At 38.8% G+C, this 23,484-nt stretch overlaps 1 protein-coding gene across 17 annotated transcripts; it reads right to left on the bottom strand.

The window, feature by feature from the left end:
• Positions 1-2,714: 2,714 nt before the first annotated feature.
• Positions 2,715-22,652, bottom strand: LOC137179536 (platelet endothelial cell adhesion molecule-like). 17 transcript variants are annotated; one of them, XM_067584285.1, is made up of 16 exons: positions 22,471-22,652; positions 22,324-22,359; positions 17,157-17,453; positions 16,406-16,687; positions 16,046-16,321; positions 15,669-15,938; positions 14,479-14,757; positions 13,993-14,271; positions 11,696-11,797; positions 11,548-11,578; positions 10,083-10,162; positions 7,365-7,418; positions 6,382-6,474; positions 5,785-5,841; positions 4,610-4,632; positions 2,715-2,980 (listed from the first exon to the last, which is right to left on the bottom strand). In XM_067584285.1, exons 1-16 carry the CDS (start codon positions 22,511-22,513, stop codon positions 2,879-2,881), a joined length of 2,304 nt encoding a protein of 767 aa, XP_067440386.1. In that variant the 5' UTR covers positions 22,514-22,652; the 3' UTR covers positions 2,715-2,878. The 17 variants fall into 17 exon arrangements, 13 of the variants coding, with proteins under 13 accessions (XP_067440386.1, XP_067440387.1, XP_067440388.1 ...); XM_067584286.1 differs by having other exon boundaries at positions 6,382-6,471; XM_067584287.1 differs by lacking the exons at positions 10,083-10,162; positions 11,548-11,578 and having other exon boundaries at positions 22,471-22,651.
• Between the last annotated feature and the right edge of the window lie 832 nt (positions 22,653-23,484).

The following is a 23,484-nucleotide window of genomic DNA, read 5'->3' as shown; positions in this document are numbered from 1 at the left end:
TATATATATATATATATATATATATAAAACACATTGAAAACACAAAAACCTGAGCTCATGTTGATATATTTAACATATTTATATTATTTTCATCCTTATAAAGTTGTTCTGGCGAATGTGTTAACAAACAGTTGCCTATTTACATTCAGCTAACATAGAGCAACATTAGCATTTAGTGGAGTCACTAATTTTGTCTGTATCCCTTGATGCTGAGCAGGTTCTGTAAAAAGTGTTTATCTGAGCTTTTTTACTCAAAACAGCTGTCCACAGCAGCTAGAAGTGGAGCTTATGAGAGAAAAAGTTGCTGGTCAACCAAAACAATGAGCTAAAAGAAGCTAAAAGGCTCCATAGAGCTGAGGGGAACTGCAGTCAGGTGATTCTTTTCTGTGGGTTCATCACTACAAATGATCCCTTTCACATTACACAGAGATTTGATCCATTGTTGATATAAAAGTATTGATAAGCCCAACTTTATCAAACCACATAATTTGAGATTTAGTATATTTTGATAAGATGTGAAATAATGTAGCTGGCCAATGAGCATTTCCTGTTTTGGTGATTGACCGATAAAATTATTAAATATTAAATGTCAAAAGAGGTCATATCTGTGAAGATAATACAGTACATCTGACCTGCATTATGAAGAATGTTCAAATTAAGCCTATTTTAGTGAAACAATTCCATGGTAGATTTGTAAAAAATGTGAAACTGAAAAATCAAGCTGCACTGGAGAATACAGGAACTTCAGACACGTGCAGATCACTGCAGGAGCACATGAAGTACATGAAGATTACAGTACAACACTACCGCTGTAATCCACAAAAAATACACCAGACAACAGACACCCATCTTAATGAAACTGGTTACATGACGGTAAAAAAATAACATCAACCAAAAAACATCACGTCCAAAATGTCGTATAGAAATGCTTCTGGTAAAATATCACATCTTTTGACATGATAATACAGGATTATATGACACTAATGCCATGTAGATTTATTGTTTCACAAGTCACACTGCTATAATGTTAACCTGTGTTATTTTAGCATGATATTTAGTTTGCATTTATCTCATACCCATTGCACATAATCATCAATGAGGAATACTTTTTCTATATTAATTGTGTAACATGTAGCTGAAATATTTTTCAAGGTTCTACCACAAGATGGATCCATGTAACAGCTGCACACATGGAGACAACAGTGCAAAGTGAGGAGAAAAAGAATCTGTGGCACAGTACATTGTTGGGGCAATGGTGCTCTCTAGTGGTATATACTAGGAAAAGCTGATTAGTGGACTATACCGTAGATTGATGTAAATACTGAACTTAAGGGGTGTGGGTTAGTGGGAATAGGCCTTTTTCACAGAAGACATTTTGACATGTCACAGTAGGAAACACAGGTGCAAATAAAAAAAATAATGATGGTTGAATTCCATTTAGCTGCTTCCGTTTCAGGGTCCTGGTATTATGCATGCTGGCTCAATGTCACACTGTCATGACTCTGGGACACGTGAACAACATAACGTTATTAGTCACACGTGTGCTTATCAAGTGAAGTGAGACAAGTGAAAACGTCTGCTGTGAAAAAGGCCTATTACTCACAAAACATATGAATGATGCAGAGATTGTACTTTTTCTCAGCCATTACTCGCTAACTCACATCTGACACATTTGGGTGGGACAGGATGTGACATCACTGAGCAGCTATCTCACCAGTGGGCAGAGCAGCTGCAACTGAGCAGCTCTCAGTTGCCAGGCTGTTGTATTTTTTCCAAGAGTGATTCAATGGTAGGAGGTGAGTCTGAGCCTTACATAGCAATTGACTGGTCACACCCAAGACACAAATGTGTATGTGTGTGTTGAACAGATTAGCTGAGGTACAACCCAGAGTCCCAGGCTAACAACTGAATTAAGATGTACCACCATCTGTGACTACACTGCACCATAAAAGATCAATCTCTGATTAAAGTTTGGAAATGACTGGAAACTTCTACACAGTCACAGCTGATCAGTCTGATATTCAGTTTTTTGCCATGATGTATTGTAATGTACTGTTTTAGTTTAATCATTTTCCCTCCACCTGCCATGTTTATTTATACTTTGAGGCTATTGTAACTGCATACATTTATATTACTGCCTTTTCTACAATGGATTTCTCTGTGTATCATTGTGAGATAAATCCTCCAGCCCATCCCTAATCTTCTCTACATATTATCATAAATGATTGCACACTGATATACTGACATATATAGATGTAAATATTAATCTTCACATAAATATTGATTTATTTACACATCGGTACATAGAGCTTGGTTCATCGTTCATTTCCTATAACTAATATAAATTCTCTGAATATTGTCATCCTGTTTTTATTTTGCATAATTATATACTGTATGTATTATATCATAGTAGTTTTACACTTTATATATCTACATAACCTCAAGGAATAGAATCATGATCCATGTGCAGTAGACATTTTTATTTAATCTTAACTTCATTTTGCTCCTTTTTTTGCTCAAAGAGTGACCTGTGAGGACTGTGCACTTGTATTCTGTATGTGTGAAAATAGCAAAAAGTCACTTGACTTTGAGGAACTAAACACTAAAGGATGATATTATAGTTGATGGTCATAAAGTTATTTTCTGCTAATCAAACTTCTTTGTCGCTGTTATATCTTGACCTGCCATCACACTCCACCAAACAACACAGGAAGGATGTTCCATGCCTTTATTAGGATCAAAAAAAATATTTACAGCTCACATACAGTAGCAGTCAATTATTTAACCGATTGGGGAGTCACAAAAGTAATTGGTAGAGATGTTTGGATAAGAGATGTGAGTGGGAGGGGAAACAGAGCAGTGTATGTAGGAAGAAGAGTTAATCCACCGGCACCGGCAGGTCCTGGTAGTTGTTGACCTCTGGACTGCAGTGATTGATCTCAGGTTGTTCCCCGTTGAGCTCAGCGTATTCTACTGAACCCTGCTGACACACAGAGCACACCCATTAAGCACTGTCACAGCTAATTAAGACATAGTGCACGCAATGCAAAGCAGTTCGCACTGAAGCACACATCAATGCTGCCACTAAGTACTACATTTAAACCCTCTCAGAACACAAAATAAGTTTAACAAAATCGAACAAAAGCATTTTCTGTGGCCTCTGGTAAAATATGCACGACAGAATTCCCTCTGCATGTGTTAAAATCTGATTATAAGCTGTATCTTCATCCATCTCCCCAAACACTTAAGTGCCAACCAATATTTTTCATGGTGCAAAAACTAACAACACTCTCCAAGAGGTTGCTCTGTATTTTTTTCTCCCAAAACACAAACTGCAAATTGTCAGTTCAACATCAACTTCCTGAGGAGCAGACAAACCATAATAAGGGTAGATATTTAACTGAGGCTACTGTCAGACCAAACCGCACAATCTGTCATCAAGATGATACACTGATGAGAGAGTCAACTGCTTTTAGATCATGATGTCACATCCATAGTTTATTATTTCAAATTCCTCTGTTTAGCTGACTCTAACACCATGTAGGGACAAAGAGTGCAGTTAGGAACAGTGGTGATTAAGGCAAGCTGGGGGACAGTGTGCTGGCTGAGATGGCCCTGGAGGTAATTTGACTGGGCCAAAGCACTGATCTGACTGGCTGATAGGGAAGGAAGCCCCGGCCCAAATGCCTTTGTTCTTTTCTGGAAACTTTGACGGCCATTTCCCTCTCGCTCTGGATTATTGGCCTTGCAGAGAGTCACTGTGATCGGGAGGGAACGAGGCAGGCAAAGCAGGGACATGAGGATAGTTTTAGTAATTGTACAAGTAACATACATGAGTAATGAGACTATTAAAAACTTGCTATTTGACTTTTCATGTGGTTAATGTGGAATGTAAGGTTTATTTCAACTTGAAAATTGAGATTTGGTCATACTAATTCTCTCGACTACACAGAGAATAAATTAAAAAATAAAACCAGTGTTAAGGTTCAACTAGAGCAGCATTTCCTGAAGAAAGTGTATGTGATTGCTGGAAGTACTGATTCTGACTGGCATCATTTTCAGATGTCTATAATCAGTTATAGATCAGTTATATAATATATAATAATTATAGATGCAATAGGATTGAATGGGAACTTAAAAACACATAATATATGCATGAGTCTTTAAAACATTATGGTGTATAACTCAAAGTGCATATATAATGGATTGGTGTCCATATACTTTAATGCATTATATAACTCATAATGATATATACAGTTGATTAGTGTGTCATACCGAGCATTGTGACAATGTATGTTTATAGGATTGTTTTTAAAACTTAACTACATCACAGCACTCATCTATAAAAAAATTAAGTATGATTTGACACAGCATCCAACTACAGAAGATGCAAATCAAATTTGTCTTTAAAAATAATGTTTTTCAGGGATATCTCATTAACTATGCAAATTTTTCAGAAAACACAGGAAACTGCACCAAATTATGCACATGCAGATATATTGATGGTACATGTCGTGTAAACGATTCTCAAGTTACAGGTGACAAACAAAGCAAGGAAGAAGTACTGTAAGCATGACAAACATGAGTGCGATAGCAGCTTATTACTCACATAGTCATGATGGTCAGCAGCACCTGTAGGGAAAAGCATCACAGGTTAGGTATGTGTGTGTTGGATGTGTGCCCTGTTCAATCACTGGCTGACCTCAGTGTTATTAATTAGTCATTTGACAGTTGTGACGACATGGCTGGCCTTGATGATTCACTTGTTCCTCCTTCGCAGAGGCCTTTGTTTCACCCCAGAGAGAAGGAGGAGTCTGTCACTGTCGTCTGAATCAATATTTAGAATATTCTCTCTCACTCTTACAGATGCTATCTCTCAACAACTTACGATTCTTTTGCCCCTGTTGAACAGGAAACATTAGGAGTCCGATAGACTGCTTGATAGAAACATCAGCATTTAGGTGCTGTTCTAATAACAGGAAGTTCCTGCCAGTAGTAACAGGATATAGTCACTGTTCTGTAGCTGGCCTTGCTAAACTCTCCTTCCATTAGAAATACAAGTTCTCACCTTGGAAATAATATTTGTTATGATCAAGAAGTTTCTCTAATACCACCAGGTTGCAGTAAATTATTTAAAGCTACATTCATTTATTTTTTTGCCACTTGAGGGCAGTGCAATAAGCTGAAAACACAACATTTGTATATCATCTTATAAAGTTTATGTGGCAAACAAGTTAGCAAACAGTTGCCTATTTACACAAACAACAGGCACAGAGTGACATTAAATCCATTGGGAGTGTTTCTGATCACCCAAGTCAAATTTAATTTTCACTCTCTGTTTGGCTCTGTTTTGTTTTCAACAAACTCCTGACATAAATATCGGGTTCTTTAGCTTCTAAACACTCTACAATGTTCATCAGCTAGTCGCTAACTTTGTCTGTTTTCTGTTCGGTATTGGGCAGGTAGTGTACAGTGGGTTTATCGGAGCTTTTTTTGCTAAAAATAGCTACCTGCTGCAGCTGGAAATGACTCTGATGAGAGCCATGAGAGTGAACCAAAACAATAATGTTGTGGGCCATAAAACAAAGAAAAACAAAACAAAACAAAAAAAACAAAACTGGAAGATGCTCAAACGTTCAACAGAGCTGAAGGGAAGTGCAGAATTGGGCAATATTTTCTGTGAGTTCATCATTTTAAGTGACATCTTTCATATTACACACAGTCATTTTTTACAGTGTTGATGTGAAAATATTAATCAGTGCAGCTTTAAAGATTTAAACTCACCATGTGGAGCGTTTTGGAGCTCACTGTACACAGTGTCTGTGCCTTTTCTCAGCGGAACTGTTAATGTAAAAATCAACACATTAGCCTGCTTGAACTTCCAAAGACAAAGTTTACATTGCAACTGTAGATACTGTTTGTTTGATGTATCATTAACATAAACCTAAAAATAGATGGACAATTGTCACATTCTGTAACTGCTGTCTCCAGCACATCGGGACCTCGAGCACAGGAGCATAACGAAGAAGGGGCCGGTATCATAAACCAGCCCGGCAATTAGCTCAACCCTTCCTGTTTATAAGGTCTGCAACGGTTCTGGAAATCCCAGCAGTTACAACAACCTGGAGATGTCTTAATTATGGGTAATTAGGCTCCTCCCAGGAAGTGTTGGTCTGTCTTATCAACTATTAAGGAATGTTGGCAAAGCAGGAAAAAATGGTTTTAGCAAGGAGATGTGCAATGGAAAGGGAGATAGTGCAGGATGGTTAAAAAATAGGGGATACAAAGTTATCAAAGTAATGTGAGTGAGTAATGAGTTTGAAGGATGAGAAATAAAGCAGGCAGACAGTGTGTTTTTTATGGTGTGTGTAAGCGGTTTACCTTTGGCAGAATCTGCTGCCCGGGGATGCACTACCTCAGTGTACTCCACATCAGGCTCGTTGGACACCATGCTGGTCTCCTCGTCATTGGCTGCTTCGAGCACAACAAAACAAAATTCTCTATGAAACACACTAAATAGTCAACTGCATGATTATTTTATTGTAATGAAGATAATGTTTCCTTAAGCATAAAAGTTCATTCTTGACAATGAAAGTAGTAGTTTGACAAAAAGAACTTTCAACCGTATAACACGCTTTGGACTTTGAGTTCATGTTTGTTTCTGAGGTCAGGAATGAACTTTCCTGCTTTACTTTTCAGCCAACAGTATGTCCTGAAAGTACTATAGATGAAAATTATAAGTTACAGAGCTTGCAGGTTAATAGATTCAACTCCATGCCAGCTGGTCAAACTCTATCCACTGATGAAGACTGTGTGATACAGTTGAAAGCTCTGGAAAAAGCTAGTAGGTGGAACTTGAGTTGGGATTGTTGTATTCTACGGATTTTAGTGGTGCTTTGAAATAGTTTGACTATAGTTTGACTGGTTTAGGAACATCTTACACTTAAAGACAGACTAACTTTTGAAAGAAGAAATAACACATTCTGTTTCTTAGCTTAGCTTATAGTGGCTAATGTTAGCTAATGTAAGCAATCTTTAAATAAATACTGCTGTGTAATTGACGTTACTGACTGTTTGCTGACTTTATGACTCTTTTCTACTTGTGTAACTGTTACACTACATTTTACCATTCACCGTTATTCCATACATATCACTTGAGGACACAGTGAAGCTATCCAGCAAAAGTTACATAGGCTTTAAGGAAGTTTTAACCTTTTTTTTTTTTTAAAGAAGAAAGATTAAAGCTCTCTGAGGTTAGATGCTCAGTTTCAGGTCAACCCATGTAAATATACATTCTTTCATGCCACTGTTAGGTATTTTAAGTAAAAGCATTGAGCAAAAGCTGATTGACAAGCCCAGCTCACCTTCTTCAGGCGGTCGCTCGCTCCACACACTGGTGACTGCTTTGTCCACTCTCACTATGAGACACAGGAAGACAGACGTGTACATAAGGCATCTGACAAATACAACCCACTGTAATGTACTTGTACAGAATCTGCAACAATGAGAACAAATAAAAACATACCTCAACAGGTAATTAACTGTAACTGTAAAATCATGAATTACAGAGCCGCAGGTTTGAATATCACCTGACATCTAGGTGATGTGTTTGAATACCTTTTTAAGGAATAGTTTGACATTTTTGGAAATACACTTATTTGCTTTCCCAGAGTTAGATGGGAAGACCAACATCACTCGCATGTCTGTCCAGTAAATATGAAGTGAGAGCCGGCTCACTTTATGCTAGCTTAGCTTAGCATAAAGACTGGAAACAAGGGAAAACAGCTAGCCTGGCTCTGCCTGCAAGTTAACATGTAATATCTTGTTAGTTTAATCTAGTTTTAAAAGTAATTTTGGTTTTAAGGGGAATTATGTGCAGAACTGCTTGTTGGCCAGGAGCAGCAACTTCATCTGCTGGTTGCTTGGCAAGTTACTACGCCTGGCAAAGGAATAGTCCTGAATGTAAAGTAACCCCCAGTGAAACCACAAATAGTATTAAAAATTAAGGAACTTATTTTTACTTTCGGACAGAGCCAAGTTAGCCGTTTCCCTTTGTTTCCAGTGTTTACACTAAGCTAACCAAACCAAACCAAACCAAACTCTCTCCCGGCTGTAACTTCATATATAATGGACAGATATGAGAGTGGCATTGATCTTCTCATCTAGCTCTCAGCAAGAAAGCAAATTTCCAAAAAATGTCAAACTATTCCTTTAATATTTTCAGATTTTATTCTGTTCTAAAGGTAGTAATGGAGAGATAAAAGACATGTATTTGTGGCATATCTCCACATTTTGGCCTCATAGTGTTGAATTTATTGCTCCCAACAAAACAAAAAACAAAATCAGTAAAGGAGCTGATTTTAAAGTCTTCATCTCATATACACACACATCTTCCACTGCCTTGAGCACAATAGGCTGTTAATTCAGCAGCGACTGCACAGTATGTTCTGGCAAAACAACTTCCATTGCAACTTCCTGGTTGGTAATGTAATCTCACACAGAGCTCAACCAAGTCTTATGTGATTAATTTCCTCCACCTGCTGCATGCATTCAAACTTGCCTGGCCTGAAACAAAATAAGCCCTATCCACCCCGACACTACCAGTTTTATCAACAGTCACCCCCCCCCCCCTCCCCTCCCCCAACCTGTTCTGTGCCAACTTAGGAAGTTTCTTGCAGACTCTATTGTTTCAACTTCTAAAGGAAGTCTCTGTTGTGCATTCCTTTTTAGAGAATGAATCGACTTAATGTTATGTTGGAATTCTCACTTTGGACCCGTGCTGGTATGATAACACCACCCAGAGCCCATAATAAAACATTCATACATGCATCAGAATAATACACATTCTTGCACTTAGCAGTTTTTGCACTTCAAAAGTTTTCAGCATATGAATTTAGCCTCAGATGCAACAGCTGGAGCAAAATGAATGGTAATGACACGCTTCTAAATAAAACCAACTTCTTTATTCTACAAGTGTCTCTTTCAGACAGTCAAGGGATCAACCAAAAATATATACACACATTTCCTGTGATGGTGATAAAAATGTATATACAAATCAAACATTCACCAACTCCTTTTAAAGATGCTTATCAGACAAACAGAGCAGTTGCAACATTTAGAGGACATGCAATCGCACAGACATGGCGAACGAAGAAACAAAGGACAAAGACAGTAATGTTAAGTATAAAATCAAAGGCCATCTAGATTGCAGGAGGAGGGGAGAGGGAGCAGCGGGTGCTGGTTCATTTTTTGGTTGTAACACGCCCCTCCTTTTCACTAAGAAATCCCATCTATGAAGAGAATGTCCAAATCCTACAACACTTGGCGTGACAAGCACGATTACTGCCTTGTGTGTTCCTTTTGATTTTTTTGCTCTCAGTCTTTTATTAGAACTTCCTTTTCTCTGAAAGTTTTTTAAAAATTGAATTCAAGTCCCTCCCACATCAGGGTGTCTCTACACTGTGGCTGGGATACTGTAGCTGCTCCTGTTGCTGATGTCAGCGGGAAGCGACGCCACGCTATCTCGCGTCCCATTGGTCACTCTCCCCTCCATGCCATCATAGTGCGGCGCTGCGTCTGGAAGAAGATGATAATGGGCGCTCTAAGCAGTTTGCAACACTTGACAGTCAAAGCCATGTTCTATGATTTTACTATTTAAGCAGCTTCTTCCTGCATAACACTTGCTTGTACCTTGTAGAGTTTACTTCCTACCGCAACTGTGTTCTAACAACATCCTACTTCTCCTGCCTCCGGAATACACACACGAACACAAACACAATGTACATGCAAAATGTCAGAGACAGACGAAGACAATGCACTCAAACACACAGACATGATAATGTGCTTGCATGTAAACAGAATATCTACAGCAACATGGACAGTTACATAAACAAAAGTAGCCAGGTTACAACAATATGACCCCTGCATGCATATTAGAACATGGATCATGGAAGTGAGTATGACTACTAAACAAAACATGCTATAACTGTTGAGGCAAAAGAAATGACCTATGGCTGTTAAAGTAATGACTGATGAGGACAGTCAGTAGTAGGCTACACAGGAGAATAGTAAAACCAAGCTACCTGTGGCTGCTTTATAAACCTCTGTGTCGTGGGTTAGATTCAATCTTAAAGAGTCATCTGATTTAGGGCTCGAAGGCTTTCTGAGAAATGGTGAAAATAAAGTCAACTCTGGCAGCAGTAAAATCAAGCAGATATCTATTAAATGCCAAATGATCTAAAGCAGAAAAACTATTTTAAAAAATTCTGACACAAACTAATAATGCACCTAAACAACTATACTTGAGGTTTTGCATGTTGTAGCCTATGAAAGGTGGTGTCACTCTGGTGGCAGCCTGTTGCTGCAGGTACCCTGTGGAGTTTTCTTTGAAACAAAGTTTTGTTTACATTCAGTGTTTCTCACCAAAACACACTATGCATTGTGCACTATGTCATGTTTAGCACATGGGGCTTAAATGTGTTGAATGCGTTTCCTTCCTTATAAAATATTTGTAAAGCAATCTTTTTAAACCTGCATTTTTTACATTCATGTTTGCTAGCTTGCAGTCATCTTCTTCCTTCCATTTTGCTGAGGCGTTGCTACTTTTCTTGGCACATTACCACCAAATGCTGTAGCGTGAAACCATTGGTAGGAATGTGTAGCGTCAGTGTATACCTTTCTTTATGCATTAGATACAAACAAAGCAAGGCCCAATTATCAAAACATTGCTCCATAGCGCTACTAGTGATCAAAGAAATTAACAGGGTACCTTTAATATCTGAGTATTCTTGCACTTTTTTGTGTTTTTCTTCACTTTTATTCTGCCAAACAACTATTTTTTCATATTACATACCAGACATACTCTATATCTACTTTCCTTACATTATTAATATGCAGTATAACACTGAGCAGTACCATTGTACAATGTATATTCAATACATATAAGGGTTTAAATTATGATCCCACTTTTAGTCTCTATTCTGATATTTTGATCTATTTCAGATATTGTACATTATTTGGCTTTTTCAGATTTGATTTAGTTTCTTATTTATCTCATTTGACTTTGTGATTTATGAGTGACTTGGGTGTTCTGACACTGAAATTGCCTTTAGGAATGAATTAAATACGTACCGATCTATCACAAACCTCACATTCTTTACATTACTGCTGACAATTTTCTAAGGTTATTTACAACAACTCAAATTTGAGAGCTGGCTGCCAACCAGTAACCTTCTTAGCTAAAGTTATACTTCAAGATGTCCATATTTGCTTATTGTTTGTCCTACAGGTCTGGTTTTCTGACAAGTTGTTCTTATTTACACAACTTATCAATGAGACATATTTCAAAAGCTGTCTCTCAATGGGCTCAAACATGCAAAACAACAAGTATGGTTCTATAGTAAGTCTATAAATAATAGGAAATAATAGGAAAACAAAACACTGTCATAGACCATCAGCCATCTTAGCCAGCTAATAAAACTAGATACACTGTCACCTCTCTACAATATCTGTCATATTCAGAGGAAGCAAGGAGTCGAGCCAACTCACACTGACAATTCAGCAGCTGCTTCTCTTTTACCTATAATAAAAGAGGAGAGGTGAGAAGAGCAGGAAGAAGGAGGAGGAGGAAGGTTGGTTTTCATACATAGTTAGATATAAGAGGCCTGAGTTGCTGGAGGACTGTAGGTCTCTCTACCTCTCTTGGATCTGAAGCACAGCACAAGTACCACCACCAGCACCGAGACCACCAGCAGACAGAACCCCCCGATCAAAGCTTTCTTCCACGTTGCCAGGTTAACTATGGAGAGAGAGAGACACACAGAGAGAAGAGAGAGTCAGTGACAAACAAAAACACAAGGAGGAAGTAGGATAATGAATAAAACAGGACAGTATGACAAAGGCTGCTTAAGAGGAGAGAGGTGAAGGAGCAGAGTGAAAAACAGGGTTGAAAAGAAATGAAAAAAAGAAACAAAGAATAATGTGATACCACAAACTGATGTCTATAGTTCACCAACTCCTGTGTAACTGCATTGAATATCTGCTGATGTGATATGATGTTAAAGCTACAGTATGTATGTTCTTTCTTATATCTTTTTTGTTGAAATATGCTTCAAAGCATATCTTAATGTGGAGAGGTGTTCTGTGACTCAGGCTCATTGAACAGCTCGGCAGCAGTACAGAGATATTCCCTTCTTAAGGTTTTAAGTGAGCCTCGCCCTTCTAGCCAATTAGAGAAGGCCAAAGTCATGGGTGGGAGCTCACAGCTGTCAATGAATACATTAACATACTTCTGGCCTACTACTCCTCTTGTATCGACGCTCCATGTTAGCATTAGCCTCTGGAAGACGCTGCTATAGCTTACTCACAGGCTCCAGATACCTTCATTAGTTGAATCTAAGAGCTCCTTTACTTCCAGTCACTGCAGAGAAATCAATACCTCAGGTGCATGCTATCAGCAGGTGCAGGTGAGGGGCTGGTGGAGTGCAACAGAGCAGGGAGAGGGAGGGGAAGGAGGAACGCAGAGGTTTGGTTTAGAGTCTTATGCTAGTGTATTTCCAAAACCTGCATAGTGTAGCTTTAACTATTTTATGTTTGTGCAGTTATGTGAAGAATTAGAAACTCAATCACTGGAGTGTCCCTTATGTTTAATGTTGACTATAAAATAAAAAAGCAGACATTGCAGTGCCAGGACTTTCAAGGACTATTCAGACTGAACACTCTGTAAGTGGCACCAATTTAGTAAAGATGAGTCCATATGAGTTGAAAATGTTTCAGCATGAGTGAAAAATCCACCCTTATCCTGAGGCTATATGACTGTTTCATGAAGAGACGCAAAAAAGGGTTTGGAGGAAAATACCAGGAAGAACTGGACTTCCTGGTAAGTTTTGAGATCAGTGTGAGTCTGAGCTGAGATACACACACACACACACACACAGTCAGTCAGTGCAATGGTCGCTAGTGGTAAAGGCTTCACACTAGATCTTGTATGGATGAAAAGCATTGCTACACTGACATATTACGGGTTGAAAACTCTGTTGAATCTGTGATGACGGCCTACATCACATCTAAGTGTGATCATGTGTGATCTGTTGTAATTGTGGCCACACCCAGTTGTGATTTGCTGCACAGGGTTGGTCACATGGATGTATAAAGAGAACTAGATACAGCGCCGGAGGCAGGGCCCCATTCATTCCTATGAAAGTTGCTCAATGGCGTATGAAGCCAAAAAAGTTCAACTTCTTCCTCATTGCTTCTGCATCTGTGGGGCCCATAGAGTAATCGCACTAGTGACTTTCGCCGGCTGAGTCGGCTACTTCCAGTTTTGCCCTTCGGCTAAACTTGAATGGGGATAAAACAATTCAATCGTGTGGCTCTTCTAGGCTTTTGAAATGTGATCAGACTGAATAGATCAAATTCTCACAGTGAGACAAGTCATTTTGTGGGGGTGTGACGCTGTATTTGTATCCGCTGATTTACAGACGTGTCTTTGACAATGTAAGTCTATGGGAAAAAGTCTTTTTGGGCCAGTGTGCATCACGTGACATAATTACATGGTTTGGCCGCTATGTCAAATTTGCGTCAAAGCCCAGGCCTCTTCCTGTATCCAGTTCTCTTTATACATCCATGGTTAGTCATCTCTCGTTAGCTTGGAGCGCAAGCAAGATTGTCTACCTGGGAGCAGTTAGTCTTTAAAGTGAGGTAATGAAATTGCTCTGTGTTCAATCTGAACACATTTTAAAAAAACTCTCCCTGTATTATTTTGTTTTGTTTTTTACTTTTGCTTTTGTTTTGTGTAGATGCTGAACTTGATTCTCACCACATCCATGAAAAATGTGCTAGCCGACTGAGCGTCTGGAGCTTAACTATCTTTCTCTACTTTTAGTTTAAAGCTATTTTTTGCAAGCCTGTTTTGATAGGGATGTTAGACATCAAAGATCAGAGACCACAGAAGCGCTGGGTTCCCTACAAAGTGTGTATACCCCTCAGTCTTACCCTCTATGTCGACGAACTCGCTGCTGAAAGCTTTGTTGGCGTGGTTGACGGCCTCACAGTAGTAGGTGCCGCTGTGCTGTTTGGTCAACCCGGAGACCTGGTAGTTTGTGTGATTGTTGTTGGAGGTGGTGGTGAACAGCGGCTGTTTGTTTCCAACACGGTACCACTTAAAGGTTACCGGCGGGGTGCCTTGGGTACCACATATCAAATAAAGATGATCTCCCTCAGAGATTTCGGGCAAGGGGGGGATGACGGTCAGAGTCGGCCTCGAAACAGGCACTGGGAGAAAAAAAAACATATTTATAAACAGATTTTAACTTCATTTTCATTAATTAAATTATATGATTAAAGGGTGTCTGTAAGTGTTTTTTCAGGGTTATTGTTACTGTGCAAAACTGCATGCAGTAACCCATTGACTGATTTGAATATATTGTCCAGTGTTGATGAGGCAAATCAAAAACATAGTAATCAGATTTGAATATTTACCTATGACAGTAGCGTTGAGTTTTTCACTGACCAGGCTTTTCTTGTGACTATTCTTTGCCTCGCACGTATACTTGCTTATTTCATCAGTATGGGTGACGGTGACTGTGAAGAGCGCTTTTTGAATGGGCAGCTTGACGCTGATGGTGCTCAGTTGGCTTTTGTCCTTCAGCAAGGTGTAGTTTATTGGCAGGCTGCCATTGTCCGACTTACAGAGTATCTTGAAGGGCTGTTTGAGGACCACCTTGTCAACCACCGAGATCTTTGGATTGGAGACAGGAACTGAAGAGGAGAAAGAGAAAAGTAAAGTGGGGGCAAATCCTATGAAGCAAAAACAAAAGCTCTTTTCAAGCATGAAATATGTAATCTAACCTGTATGCTTTTTGTGTGTTTTGTCTGTCCATCTGATTAATGTAAATCCAATTTACATGTAAATTCAAAACCTTTTAGCTCGGTCTTTGGTCTCCAACAACTCCTGAGGGAAAAATCTGTTTCTTTAGCTGCTAATGCTCAGCTATGTTCACCAGCTAGTTGCTAACTGTGTCTTCCTGTTTGGTGCTAGACAGGTAGAGTACAATGGAGTTTTAGAGCTTTTCCCACTAAAAATAATTGCCTGCTGCTTCTAAGATAACAAAACAGTTGTTTTGCAGACCAGAAATCAAAACAATGAGCTGACAGATACTAAAATCCCAGCAGAGCTGAGATGAACTGCAATTGGTTTATATTGTAATTTTCTGTGGGTGTGTCACTATGAGTGACCCCTTTTACATTACACAAAGTCATTGGATCCATTGTTAATATATACATATATACTGATTATAGCACCTTTAAGTTGGGATTAATTTGTATTTGCTCATTTGCTTAAAGCATTTTCTGTATACTAAGTCATACATCCATGCAGTTGGCATGAATAAAAACTGAAAATATAGAGAGATGGTCTAATTACTACAAGGGTTTTTTAAACCTCTTTTTCCTGAACTGTGAGGGGAAAATAATTTTTACAGTCTGATCTGACATGAGAGGAATCTCCTCAACAACTTATAATTGGCTTGTTAGCAGTGTCTTGTGGTTTACTTAACAGATTATTTTATAAGAGATATGAGGCCAACATGTCAAATTGCTGACACTTGAGCTTGAGTCCACTGTTAATCTGTTTCTTACATTTTGCATCTGAAAGAGGCAAGCAAGCTCACCTTTAGGACGAACAGTCAGGGTGTTACTGTGTTTCACGATGCCCTTGGCTCGAGCTATGCAGGTATAGTTCAAATCATACTGCAGGGCCCAGCCAGAAAATTCCCCATTGTTTTGGCTCAGTGCGTTTTCGGATGGATCCAGAGAGTATATCAACTCTTCCCTGCGGAGTTTTTCAGAGGCAAAGCTTTCGATTTTGCAGGTTAGTGTCATATATTCCTTTTGAAAGACTTCAGCAGGAGACATGGTGAGAATGGGCACTGAAAACAGCTCTGTGAATAGAAAAAAAGTCCAAGTCATTATATAAGAAACACCTATAGACATCAGTACTTTTAAGATGAAAAGCATGATATCAGAGGTGAAACACAGGTTTACTCACCTGTCACTGAAATCGTCTTCGTGGCTACTTTCACTACATTTCCCATCACTAATCTGCACTCAAACTCCCCTGAGTTCTTTGCCAGTGCGGTCATGTTGTGGCTGACTTTAGTTTTAGTGCTTTCACTGCGGAGAAGTTGGGTCCCCTGGCTCAAGAACAGTTGGATACTTTGAGAGCTATGCTGAGAATTTATGATGGTGCACGAGATGTCGAGTCTGTCTCCTTCATAGATCTTGTACGTAGGGGAAATTTCCAAAACCAGTGTGATGGGATACTCTGTGGAGACAAAGTCAATGGAGAGAAAGTCCTGAGGCGGGTCTGATGCTTTAAAAAGTAAAGAAACATCAAAACTCTACTTACCTTTGACTGAAATGGTGAGAGTGTTGCTATCTTTGGACTTGAAGGAGTCTGGCATCACGAGGACAGTGTAGGCACAGTGAACTTTGTGGATGCCAACGCTGTTGAAGCGAAGCTTCACCTCAGTCTGGTTGGAGTTGACCTTCTTCTCCAGGATCTCTTTGGAGTCTTCGTAGAAGTAGAAAATGATGGAGCCTGTCTCACCAGGTGCCATGCACCTGGCTGTTACCTCCTCCCCCTCACTGACCACACCCTTGTTAAGGTGGACCTCTGGTACTGACAGGCCTAGAGACCCAAATGCAAAGGAATATGCTCAAATTGTAAGCATAAGTGCAATAAAGCTTGTAAAAGCAGATGGAAATGAAACACCGTCATCTTCTGCCAATGTTGAATAAATTCTCCTGCTTGCTGTTGCTCCTAGACACATCATTCCAGTCACATAAAATTTAAATTTATTTCATGATCATGCAAACATTTGGAATCAAGCCTTCACTAGTTTCACTATTATGGCTAGTAATGTTTGTGTAAAGGCAAAACTCCATAGATCTGTTTTCTTGCACCAGATTCCATTAAAATTTTAATACCTTTTTAGGAATATTCTGCAGACAGATGTTTAAACACACTTTAAAAACTGTTGTGGTATTTTTAAAATAAAATTGCTCCCAATTGTAGCCTATTAACTTCATCTTATCACATTCAAATTCATGTAAACTTGTCAAACTGCTATTAATAACATCCAGATAGACAAACGAACCTGTTACTGTGAGTCTCTTAAAATCGCTGATCATCTTTTTGTCCTCAATGGTGATCTGGCACTTATATTTGCCGGTGTTGGAGACTCTGGCCTCGGGCAGTCGGTACAGAAGATCCTCCGAGGTGCTGGAGGTCTTGGTGTAGACTTCTTCCCCGTCCTTGTATATGGTGTAATGACGACTCAGTGGCTCCTGCCCTGAGCTGCTGACAACGGCCTGGCATTTCAGTATCACACTGGTGTCTCGAATGACATCATCACTGGGCTCGATGGATAGGGTGATGCCTTTTATTGTGAATACTGGGGAGTGAGTTTAAAAAATGTATTAGCAATTAGCTGATTTACAAGGTAAGCTACTACACTGAAAAAGAGTAGGCAGTTTACTTTGAACCTAAAGGTTGAACTTATTCATTTGACCTCAGACTGAAAGCTTTATGTAAAAGCTACTTAATTAAGTGAATCTTAAGTTTAGATTTTTTTGTAGTAGCGTACAATTTCCTCTATTTCAATGGTGTTTCCTTCTCTATATTTACACAAGAACAATTCTGACACAGGATGGAAACTTCTAACCGTCACACATCAATGTGATATAATTTGACTTCGGAACACAATCGTGAACATGTCTGAACAGAAGCTCAGTGGAGATCATTAAGTGGGACATTTCAATCAAACACTCTTGGAATACACAAATGAAACCTTTATTTTGCATTATTAATTTATTTCTTATTTTTCAAAACAGGTTACAGTGTAATATTAATATTAAAATGACAGTCAGTGCACATTGTTCATTATGTAGGAAAAGATGTTTTGTTGATATTTGGTAGAAACCTAAATTACATACTGTCGCTTAAGTGTAGAACCTTACGCGTACAACATTTGATCTTGTTAAAAGTCTGTGCAGTTATGTTGAGATACAAAACAAGTGAGTTTAATGGTTTCCCTGATGAGGCAAGACTTTGTTTGTTATGTGTTTAAGGTGAGGTTGAAGATGTCCATGTCCATGTTTTATTGCTTTTTATATTCAAGGAACAATTTGACATTTGGGGGAAATACACTTATTAGCTTTCTTACCAAGAGTTAGATATGAAGTTCAGTCTGTCATCTATAGAGCTTTGGCGGCGACACAGGCTAGCTGTTTCCACTTCTTATGCTAAGCTAAGCTAGCTTCAAATTTACTGTACAAACATAACAATGGTATCAATCTTCTTATCTAACTCTCAGCAAAAAAGCTACTAAATATACTTCCCAAAAAGTATTACTTTAAGGGCTAGACTATATCTTTTAGTAAAATGTCTCTCATCTCTCATTATGTTGTCTGATTTGATGATTATTTAAATTTTTTTTTGAATGAATTTATTTTTTTTATTTGTATAGACTGGGAGAGGAAACAAAGTCCTTTGATAGTGATGTAATGTGATATCTAAAATGTTCTTTTCTGTCAAAATCTTCAACACTGCAACGTTAATCTTGGTTTGTAAGTCCATGTGGGCTGACACAGTAAAAAAAGTAGACTTATTGCTTCATTTGAAAGTAAGCTTGTAGACGATTTTCTAAGTTGTGATTTTTGTTGCTTTTTTCCATTTTGTATTCATTGGCTCTTGTGGATGTTGAAGTCCTTTCTTGACCTCTCTATGAGTCTATATGTACATCTTGATTCCCCTTTGTTACATTTGTCCTGTACTGAGTATATATACAGTATATGTCATTCAGATGTCCAGACAAAGACAAGCTGTGCTAAAATACTTGTGATGGAGTTCTGAGTGTGTGGCTTTCCCCTCCTTCCTTTGAGGTTTAACATCCACAAATTATGCATTACCTTGTTAGGTGGAGATTTCTGAACCACGCTTTGCATAGAAGTGGATTGAATAGAATTTCCTTTTAATCACTCCCCATTCAAATCAACACTGGCATATTTATAATGACGCCCACTGACATTTTTCATTTCTGTTGCCTTAAAATTGGGTTCTGCTTAGCAGGAAGCAGGTGTGTTACCATGGAATCATTGACAGCATCCTATGAGACTCATACAAGAAACAATGCTCTCATGCATCACTGCTAATGTCTTTGGTAGCGTTCTGATGTTACAAAGCAACAACAATGTCACAGTAGATAAGGAAGAGTGCTTTCTATCTGCAGCTGGAGCTGATGAAAACAGCCCTGATGCTTTTGGAGAACCATTTTGAGCAGCTTGTTTGGCGATCAGAGGAAAAGGACTGGGTGAGACCTGATATGTGACTGCGTGTTTTGCCATCCTGACCCACCTGATACACTAACCAGATTTATGATTTCTCTATCCACAGTCTCCTGTATACTATCTATATCACATCTTGGCCACAACTTGTTATCAGGAAATTAAAGCCTCGGTCTGGACAACAACAAGCCACTGTCTTGTCTTCCTAACACAATTTAAAGTCTTGTAATAACCTGCATCAGCCCTCGTGAGTCACTCATTTCATATTTCTGAAGAAACTTTTTCAATCTATTCATGGTTATTAATCATGTTTTTTTTCAGGATGCTTTTCAATTCTCAGCCTCATTGTCTCTGGTTTAATAACAGCAGTCGAACTGCATCGTTCACACGGCCACATGTGAACGTTTTGATAATCACTTGCACCAATCCCAAAGCCACGAATCAGCTCAAATGCTCATGTGGTTTGCAGGAACGAACAGCTGAAAACTAATGAATGATTTACAGGAGATACGTGTTCATGTTCACAAATGTTGAAGAGACTGTCCAAGACTAAGACTAAAAGCAACATTTTGTCTTTTAGGATACACTTTTTATTTCTGATGCTCATGTTATCTGCATCCAGAGAGTAGGGCACTTTCAAGTAACTTTTAGTGACAACAGCTTACTTTTCCGCAGTGTAACCAGAAACAAAAAGCATCTGTACGTGCACATCAAGCCTCGCCACCAAATCACCCATATGGTCGAGTATTAGACAACAGGCTGCTGTTGTGACTTCAGAGTGGGGTGTTGTGGGGCAGTAAACAAACCAGGAGAACAAAAAAAAGGGCAGGAAAAGCACTTTGTTAGACAAACAGGCCACTCGGGAGACCTATCACCATCTCAGAGCCTGCTGAATCTGGCCCACACCCAACATCATTCAGCAGGATCTGGCAGGCCTGATGATGAGAAAAATCAGGCGTGCAGAGCAGAGATTTGCTATGGGCCCTTGATACATAGTGTGAGTCATACTGAGCACTGGCTGCATCCATATAACATGGCTGAGACCAAAGATATAAGAGATACAGTGGGGATTTAAGGGTGGATATGAAGCTAAAAATAAATATTTTTTCTCATTTGGGAAAATAGCTCAATAAACACTTGCATCGACCTTTCAAAGGCTTTTGATACAGTTAACCATCATATTTTATTTTTAAAAGTTGCATAAATATGGTTTTCATGATACTACATACAAATGGTTAAAAAGTTATGTCTCCAACAGAAAATAGTGTGTTTGTGTTAAAGGTTGCTTGTTACTCTGTGGGGTAACCATTATTATTCTTTATTTATCTATATTAATGATTTGTCCAATGTCTCAAATATCCTTTCTCCTATAATCTTTGCAGATGACACAACCCTAGTTCTCTCTAATGTTGGTTTAACTGCCTACGCTACATGGTTCAGATTAAATAAACTATCTTTGAATATAAAAATCTAACTTTATCATTTTCAGTGGCAAAAAATCATGTTCTAAAGATTTATCTAAAATCACAATTGAGTCTGTTGACATGCCTCAAGTGTCAACTACAAGATTCTTGGGAATTATTGTTGATGAGAGTTTGACTTGGAGAGGTCAAACTGACCGGGTTAGCAGAAAAATAAATTAATCTATTGGTATAATAAGGAGGGTTAGTCATCTTGTCACCACACACTGTCTCTACTCTTCATTACAGTCTAATTCTGTCATATTGTAATATAGTTTGGGTAAGTACTTTTCCTACTACTCCACAAAATGTTGATCCTTCAGAAACGTTTTGTTAGGATTGCAACTCGATCAGTCACACATCTCATCTGCTTCTCCATTTCAGAAACTCCATATTCTTACTATTTATAACATCAGTATTTCTCAAATATGTGTTTTAATTTATAAGATACATTCAAGTGAAGGGAATATTCCTGAGCAGTCTCAGACTTACTTAAAAGCAAATTCACAGTCCATTCTTACTCAACTTGTCAATCTTCAGATTTTGATCCTCCTAAATTTCTCACTTGCAGAGGTCAAATTTCGATAAGATTTAGGGATACCAAATTATGGAATGGCTTTTCCCACATTTAACTGCTGTTTTGTAACTGCTTTTCTCCGTGTATTTTTGTCCACTTATCCTTGTTTTATCTGTTTCACCCATAGTGACGTATAGTGATGTATCATAAACAGGTGTATAAACGAATATCCCCCTCACAAACACATGCACGCGCTCATGCACATACACACTTTTGTTTTTATTTTTGTTTTTATTATTGTTGTTGTTATTATATATATATTGTTACTATTAGTTTTCTATCACTTTTAAGTAGTCATAATATTTTCTATAACATTTTGAAATTTTAACATTTTTTGGATGGAGGCTTCAAATAAGCCCACTGATTTTCTGCTTCTCCCTGCACTGTATATAATTTGTTCTTTGTCATTTTTGTGTATTTAAAAAAAAAAAAAAAAAAAAAACTAAACTATGAAATTTCCTTTTCACCTCTTTATCAGAGCCGCCTATAACATTCTGCTTGACAGAGAAACCACAAAAACACAATAATCAAATCCACAAAGCCACTTAAAATATGGGTTTTACTTCCAACCTAGATTTGCTAATTTTCCTGCAGCTCCATAACACGACCTAATGCCTTCCATCACCAACTGCCTTGAGAGGACAGGGAGGCGTGTGACACTGCTCACCAACACGTTCCCAACGCTTCCTACCACAACTTTTCCACTGTACCACACACTCGCCATCAGAAAGCTCTGATAACAAACAGGACTGTTTCCACTGACTCATACTGAGTGAATGTTTTAGTGTTTGACAGCTGATTGAAGAGTGTTCACACTGAAAAGTGCTCAACAGAACAATAACTTTGCACATATGGAAAGTAAAGCGATGAGTCGGTGGTCTAATCAGTAAACTGTCTCTGTGCAGGTTGTCTTAACCTTAATCCAGAACACATTATACTTACATGCCTGCGCGTCCACCACTCTCCATGGATGGAAGTCTTGGAACAAGATAAGAAAAGCACCAGATTAGAGACAAATCTATCAACCATCTCCTCAAAAAGAAATCCAAAGAGATCCTAAAACAGCAGGTAAAAGAGCAGGAGTCTTACAGCTGGACAGGAGCGTGGAGGTGAGCAGTAGTAGGAGGCCCATCCTGTTGAGGAACACTGCCGACTGTCCTGTAAGTTAACGGACTTGTGACTAGGCTGGTTGATGGGCGGTGGGCAGATGTGGAACTGGTGGGTGGGAGCTGATACTAAGGTGGTGCTCTACTACAGCCACTCAGTGGTCAGCAAGTGGTGGCGGTTATCACCCCGAGCAGCCGTCGGCTTGGCTTAATTTGACAGGAAGTGAGTGTTGTTTCCTCAGGATGTTCGTGCCGCCCGGTTCTTTGCTGTTGTGGAATGTTCTCCTCTGGTCTCCTACATGTATGTGTGTGTATGTGTGTGTGAATCAGTAGTTACAATAATGTTGTATTGCTTGGGGTGCAGTAGTCAGGCCTTTGACCTCTGGCCTTGGCTGGCAGGGCCTGAGCAGGTAGAGAGAAGAACAAGAGCAAGACAACACTCTTTGTGTAGCAAAGCCCATTTCCTGAGATGAAGATAATCGTTTAGCTCAGCTACTGAAAACTGTTTCCTCTGACATCAATCTCAGCCTGGCTCTTACAGGACACAAATAGGTGGAACTACTTTCACTGGTACACACACTTTCCATCATGATTTACCCAATGAAGAAACAATCAGTGGAACGTCATTTTTGACTTCAAAGATTTGATTCAATTCCAAAAGTGACAGTTTTCTGGTCTTTGGAGGGACTATTGAGTCTGTGGAAACTATGCCTTCTGTGGCTCTAGAGGAGCTTTGTCGAGTCTGAAAATAATAAAAATAATCCTGATAATCCAACATTTTTGGATCTTGACTCATACTAACGACTTCTCCAATTTTGACTGTTCTTTTAAAAACTAGTCACACCCAACTTTATGGAGGTTTAAAACTATCTCACTGAGTACCCTTTAATTTTTTTTCATCTTAAATAGGGCTGCAACTAATGGTTGAAATGATTTTTTAAAAAGTAGTAAAAGTAATAAAAAATGTAAGGTAAAAATCTACACAAATTCTACACCA

This window comes from Thunnus thynnus, chromosome 3 (assembly GCF_963924715.1).
Source record: "Thunnus thynnus chromosome 3, fThuThy2.1, whole genome shotgun sequence".
NCBI classification, from domain to species: Eukaryota; Metazoa; Chordata; class Actinopteri; order Scombriformes; family Scombridae; genus Thunnus; species Thunnus thynnus.
Note: the sequence above shows the minus strand (reverse complement) of the source record. Positions and strands in the feature narration are given on the sequence as shown.

What these genes read in the sequence shown, in the direction of transcription:
- LOC137179536 (XM_067584285.1), bottom strand. Translation starts at nt 22,513, where the DNA reads ATGGGCCTCCTACTACTGCTCACCTCCACGCTCCTGTCCAGCT. An exon ending in GAAGACGATTTCAGTGACAG is followed by an intron (nt 15,939 to 16,045) that starts GTGAGTAAACCT and finishes TTCTATTCACAG; the next exon opens with AGCTGTTTTCAGTGCCCATT. An exon ending in CTGCTGACCATCATGACTAT is followed by an intron (nt 2,981 to 4,609) that starts GTGAGTAATAAG and finishes GTGTGTCAGCAG; the next exon opens with GGTTCAGTAGAATACGCTGA.